Genomic DNA, 6341 nt, shown 5'->3' with positions numbered 1-6341 from the left:
TCTCTCTCTCTCTCTCTTTCTCTCTCTCACACTCTCTCTGGGTATGTAGGCAGGCAGTGATGGTGAGAGCATTGGAAACTGTCCATTCTCCCAGAGGCTGTTTATGATCCTGTGGCTTAAGGGAGTCATTTTCAACGTCACCACTGTTGACCTCAAGAGGTATCCAATCACAACACACACACACACACACACATACACACACATACATACACACACACACACTGTTAAAGTATTGTGCAAGGTCATCACCACTGCCCAGTTCTTGACATGTGCGGTGTTGCGTTCAGCTGTTAAGCACTTTGGCCTTTTGTTGCTCAGGAAACCAGCTGACCTGCAGGACCTTGCCCCAGGCACTAACCCACCATTCATGACCTTCAACGGGGAGGTCAAGGTCGACGTGAACAAAATCGAGGAGTTTCTGGAGGAGAAGCTCACACCCCCTCGGTACAGAATGCCTCTGATACTGGTCCAATGTGTTTTTATTTCTATTAGTGGTCACATGTGTATTCTTTGATGTGTCTATGACCCCTAACATTCAGAACAGATCTATGATTGTAAGTGAGACAATGATGATCACACAATGATAAACAATTATATTTATTACAGTATAATACATACAGTTATATTTTTAAATATAAAATATCATATACACAATGATAAACAATTATATATTTAATACAGTATAATACATACAATTATATTTTTAAATATAAAATATCATATACATTTATTGGCAGAATTATTAAAAAAGAAAACTAATCGTATTCTTACCATCAAATGGCCAAACTGCCCAGACATGCTCCAGCAAAACACACCTTAAACACCTCTCATTCACAGGAGAAATATTTGTTTACTTGACAGTATCGACATAAGAGTGACATGACACTGCCATGAACATATGACACATGAACCCTAACCCTAACCATAATCCTAACTCTATAACCCTAACCCTAACTCTAACTCTAATCCTAACCCTAACTTGTTATGAAAAAAACTGAATGTCACTTAATAACAGAAGCGTTATGTCATACACGTTTATGACTTGTTTATGACACATTCATGACAGTGTCATGTCAGTCTTATGTCGATACTGTCAAGTAAAGTGTAACCCAATAGTTGTTGTAATACCTGGTGTCAGAAAAAACATGGTGATGGAGCTTTTAGCTGTTCTCAGATGCTTTTTGCTAACTGATCAAACACACTTACTTTTAATCAGATGTAGCCTATACTCAGATATACTTTATATGTTCAGATATGTTTTATTACTTTTAATTGTACTTTACAGTTTTTGTAAACTATTTTCAGAACTATTCATATGTGTCCTTTATTTTTTTAATTTACAATTCTTTGTTTTTGTTCATTTAAAGTATATTGAATTGTCTCTGTGGATGAAATGCAGTATATAAATGAACTTCCCTTTAAAGCTTTAAAGAACTTTATTCGTTGTGAAGTGGTTTATGTTTAATTACCTGAGTACACAGTAAAACATACAGAAAGAACAAAAAAACTAGAACATTCTCTTTGTGTGTTGTTTCAGATACCCTAGACTGGCGGCTAAACACCCCGAGTCCAACACAGCTGGGATCGATGTCTTTGCCAAATTTTCTGCCTATATTAAGAACCCACGCAAAGATGCCAACGACGGTAAACAGGGAGTTCGCGCTGCCGTACAGTAACATGACAAAACTGATTGTGGTGGATGTTTTACCATTTGTGTATGTGTGTGTGTGTGTGTGTGTGTGTGTGTGTGTGTGTGTGTGTGTGTGTGTGTGTGTGTGTGTGTGTGTGTGTGTGTGTCCAGGTTTGGAAAAGGCTCTGCTGAAGTCACTTAAGCGCCTGGATGAGTTCTTGCAGACCCCGATGCCAGAAGAAGTGGACGCCAACAGCACAGAGGAGCAGGGAGAGTCCACCCGCAGCTTCTTGGATGGGCCTGACCTCACACTTGCGGACTGCAACCTGCTGCCCAAACTACACATCATCAAGGTACTGTAAGCATGCACACACACATTCATCACGCATAAACTCAAACACATGCCCAGACAAACAGTCACACACACACACACACACACACACACACACACACACACACACACACACACACACACAAACACACACACCCTCACACAAACACTCTCTCTCTCTCTCTTACATACACACACACACACACACACACACACACACACACACACACACACACACACACTGTCCACACACTCTCTCTGTCTCTCACACTCTCTCCCTGACTTAATGGTATATTATGCAGGTTTCTAGGTATTTTTGGCAAGTGTAGAGCTCCCTTTAGAGTTGTGATATATATGTTACTCTGCTATTGTAAATAGCAAACTACTATACCCCCTGTACACAATGCAAATGCTTTTGGTGTGGAGGTGAAGGATTAACAATAGGCAAAAACTATCTCCAAAGAGCTACAGTATATCTACTGACAAGGTAATGTTTCACAATTCTCACGAGATGTAGCGGTGTGCCGCTCTTGGAAGTTGCATGCCTGGTTTTCTAGGTAGGGACTTGCTACGTCTATGCTGTATGCTGAATGTTAGGTGAACGATTCGCCTATTACAAGTTCGTTTACCATCAAATTGGCTTCGTAAAGGTGAAAATCTTGCATAGTGTGCCTGTAAAGTAAATAGTTTGACATAGAAGCCCTCTGTTATGTGTGAGCTGAAAAGCTTTTAATATGTTGCCACCCCCTTGAAGATTCCTATATGCTCTATGTTGCATGTCATGTTACCGTCTCTTGAGTTCCTTTTGTGTTTTCTAAGGGTTACTGTGGGCTCTCTTACTCCCCCAGGTGGTGGCCAGAAAGTATCGCGGTTTTGAGATTCCAGCCGACATGACGGGTGTCTGGCGCTACCTGAACCGCGCCTACGAGAGGGAGGAGTTCACTAACACCTGCCCTGCCGAACGAGAAATCGAGTTTGCCTATCTAGATGTCGCCAAGAAGATTAAGTAGATTGTGTGTGTGTGTGTATGTGTGTGTGTGTGTGTGTGTGTATGTGTGTGTGTGTGTGTGTGTGTGTGTGTGTGTGTGTGTGTGTGTGTGTGTGTGTTATGTATGTCTGTTTATGTATTTTACAGAAAGGTAGAGATCTAAAAGACAAAGAATAAGAAAAAAGAGGTGGCAAAAGGACATGTGTTCATGCCTATATGTGCATGTTTGTGTGTGTGTGCCTGCATGTGTGCGTGTGTGTTCATGTGTGAGTGCGTGCGTGTGTGTGCTGATGAGTATGTCTGTGGATGTGTGTGTGTGTGTGTGTGTGCACTCCCTGGTGGTGCTGCATTGTACTCATACAGTATATAAGTTGTTGGACCCTGATATATCAGGACATCCATAGAATGTGTTGAGTCAGTCAGAGTTTCTTTTAACCAATGGCAGGGCCAGGATCCAGTAGAACCAATGACATGCTAGCCATACTGTATTCCTACACTAAGTTCATATACTCAGTACCAATAGATATCCCTTATATTGTATTTCTCATTGTATAAACACTATGGCCTTGAGAGCAGTTAAAGCAAATGTACCTTTCAATCATGCATTAGAAAATCATGCCGTCTACTTCTGCCATGTATCTCTGTCTCTTTTATTTCATCTATGATGATTCTTTCCTGTTTTTTCTTTTCTTTTGAAGGTAGAAATATCTACTATAAACATTTTAGAACTCTCAAAATATGAACGGTTGTTTCAGGCCATGACCTCGGTAGTTTGACCTCTTGCATTTTCTACTCACACGTTTTGTAAAAGCAAATTGATGTGTATTTACATTTACAGACTACATTAATGACCATAATGAGATCCACTGTTGTAATTTCCTGTACTCTCTTTTGTATTGAATGCCATTGTCTGGAAGATCTCAGTGACTCCTCACTCTTATCTCCCGCCTCAGGTCTATCTCTAAAGACTAAATCCTTCAGCTAATTTCTTGTGTGTGTTTTTTTTTTTGTTGCATTGATGACCTGGCAGTGTTAACATTTGGATGCTTTGTAAACGCCTTATCAATCCCCTGAGAGGAGACCTAATTAAAGTTGATTGAAAAACGTGAGTGGGTTTGTGAGTGGCTCATTTCCTGTTCAGCTGAAGGCTCATATTAACCACTGAACATGTAGCAGAGTTTAGCAGCAGCAGTTTGTATACATGTATAAGGCTATGAGCACTAGTATTGTTGCAATCAACGCTCAGCCAGTGGAGCAGTCAAGAGTTTCATGCAGGGCTGTAGTTAGAGGCTAAACTCAAATAAATGCAGTTTATCCACCTCTGAAATTTCAGAAGTAGAGTTTATCGACCTGTTATTAGAGTTTTTACACCTCTCGAAAGAGTATCTTCTTCACAATATGTACACTCATCAACATTATTATATACATATATGGTGTATCAAGACTAGGAAGAGCTCATTTTTGCAAACATTCAGTTAACCTTCAGATGTTCATTTGTGCTGTTTTAGAAACTAGCAGTTAGTGCTTAGTATGACCAACACCATGTCAGTCAAAGGTAGTCCAAGCAGTTTTCTATAGTTTTCATGAAAAATATATTTTGTTCCACCATGGCCTCGGGAAATTTTTTAATTTATTTCAGTTACAGTTGAGTTTCAAGATTTCTCATATGCCTAAATAAATGGATGTAGTGTTAAGTGGTAAATATATGAAAATGTAGAGGAACTTCATGCACTCTGGTCAGCACAAGTTCCCCCACCCTTGGTTTGTTCTCTGCGGTTCTTGATTACCCTTATTAACTTGTTGCCATGTCAACGCTGAGATTGGCAGCCCTCTGCACCTCTTAATCAACCCAAGAGGCACCACATCAGTAACTTGGATATTTCTGGCCACTTTTATAAGCGTTGTTGTCATGGACAGAGACCACTCGAGGAATTTGGATATGGGAGGTCTAACAAACAAGAGTGTGACATGTACAGAAAAAGAGATTAGGAGAGCGCCTGAAAGGTTTGCACTGGAAAGTAAACTCAGCAAGAAAAAGAAAGAAAGAAAGAAAGAAAGAAAGAAAGAAAGAAAGAAAGAAAGAAGAAACCTCTGCCAACAGTGTGCCTCCAACAAACAGTCTCTCCTCCCTTCCCTTACTCTCTGTCCCCTTCTGTCAGGTAATGGCCATTGAGTGAGAGAGAAAGCTGTAGGAAAATAAACATGTCTTTATTGATAGCAGGGGACGGTTTGATACTTGTGAGTTTATTATTGGAGCCAATTACAGAATCTCGTTTCTCAAGGAGGTTAGCGGAGTTTCGTGCACAAAAGCCAAGGGGTACACACGTCTTTCTTGTTCTCTATCAAGTACAGACAGACACACACACACACACACACACACACACACACACACACACACACACAAACACACACACACACACACACACAAACACACACACAAACACACATAAACACACAAACACACACACACACACACACGCACACACACACACTTTCCGTTCTTCGCTGTCAGTAAGGTTATTGATGAGCCCTGGATAGAGGGCTTTGTCGGCGCCAGGGCTGGGATGCTTGGCCCGGTTGCCAGGCACCAGGCTAAGCATTAGGAGGGTGGAGTGGAGCAGATGGAGGCAGCGGCTTCTGACATCCAACATCACATCAGCACAGAGTAGGGGTCCAGATTTCAGCAGAGGAGGAGGTGGTGGTCATGGTTGTCGTAGCGACTGTGTCAGTTTTGGGAGCAGTATTTCCAGAAACACACTGTAAAAAAGACAACCATGGAAAAGATAAAGAGAGTGAAATAGTGATTGGTATTTGCTCATTTCATTCAATATTCATGTGTGATACCTGCATCATTACTAAAAGAATGCAGCTTGCAGTATATATTTCTTCCCAGTAATTATCTGATAAATGGAATGAGCCACATAAATGAACAAACAGGGAAAAGAGGGATTAGGGGGGGCTGGGGGTAGAGGATAAGAGGATAACTTATACACTTATGGTTAATTTATGGTATTTTAATTTTGTCTCACATTTTCATGGAATGTCAGACTTGCCAAGCCTTACCCATCAGTATACAGTGGCAGGCTTCTAAGGAATACCTACAAATGGTATGATACGTCTGATTATGTACTGTAAAAGTGGCGCTGCTCACCTCTCTTGTTGCCCTTTTTAGTCGGAGGAGGGAGGGACTTTTTGAAAGCCTTGCCACTTAGACTCAGTGGATTCACTTGTGCAGTGCTTGACCTAGCTGCAGTTCCACTGCTGTCAGTAGATGGCGCTGCTGTTGTTTTTACAGCTCCATCTGCTATTGCCTGAGATTATGACAGGAGATACCCAATTTCAGATAATGAAATACAAAAGACCACTGATACCAGTCCAGGATATAAGATAAA

General features: G+C 41.0%; 1 protein-coding gene across 1 annotated transcript in view; it reads left to right on the top strand.

Annotated features, from left to right (window-relative positions):
* LOC143136672 (chloride intracellular channel protein 4) overlaps nt 1–4011 on the top strand; it is a 5099-nt gene extending 1088 nt beyond the window's left edge. The window contains exons 2-6 of the mRNA XM_076297386.1: nt 50–159; nt 319–444; nt 1538–1644; nt 1802–1983; nt 2810–4011. Coding sequence (XP_076153501.1) covers nt 50–159; nt 319–444; nt 1538–1644; nt 1802–1983; nt 2810–2971 — 687 coding nt within the window. The 3' untranslated portion in view covers nt 2972–4011. The remainder of the gene's footprint in view (nt 1–49; nt 160–318; nt 445–1537; nt 1645–1801; nt 1984–2809) is intronic.
* The last annotated feature ends 2330 nt before the right edge of the window (nt 4012–6341 follow it).

Source organism: Alosa pseudoharengus, unplaced genomic scaffold (genome assembly GCF_046254945.1).
Source record: "Alosa pseudoharengus isolate Yale_2024_CS ecotype anadromous, Long Island Sound unplaced genomic scaffold, YU_APseudo_1.1 YU_APseudo_1.1_scf_20, whole genome shotgun sequence".
Classification (NCBI taxonomy): domain Eukaryota; kingdom Metazoa; phylum Chordata; class Actinopteri; order Clupeiformes; family Clupeidae; genus Alosa; species Alosa pseudoharengus.
Note: the sequence above shows the minus strand (reverse complement) of the source record. Positions and strands in the feature narration are given on the sequence as shown.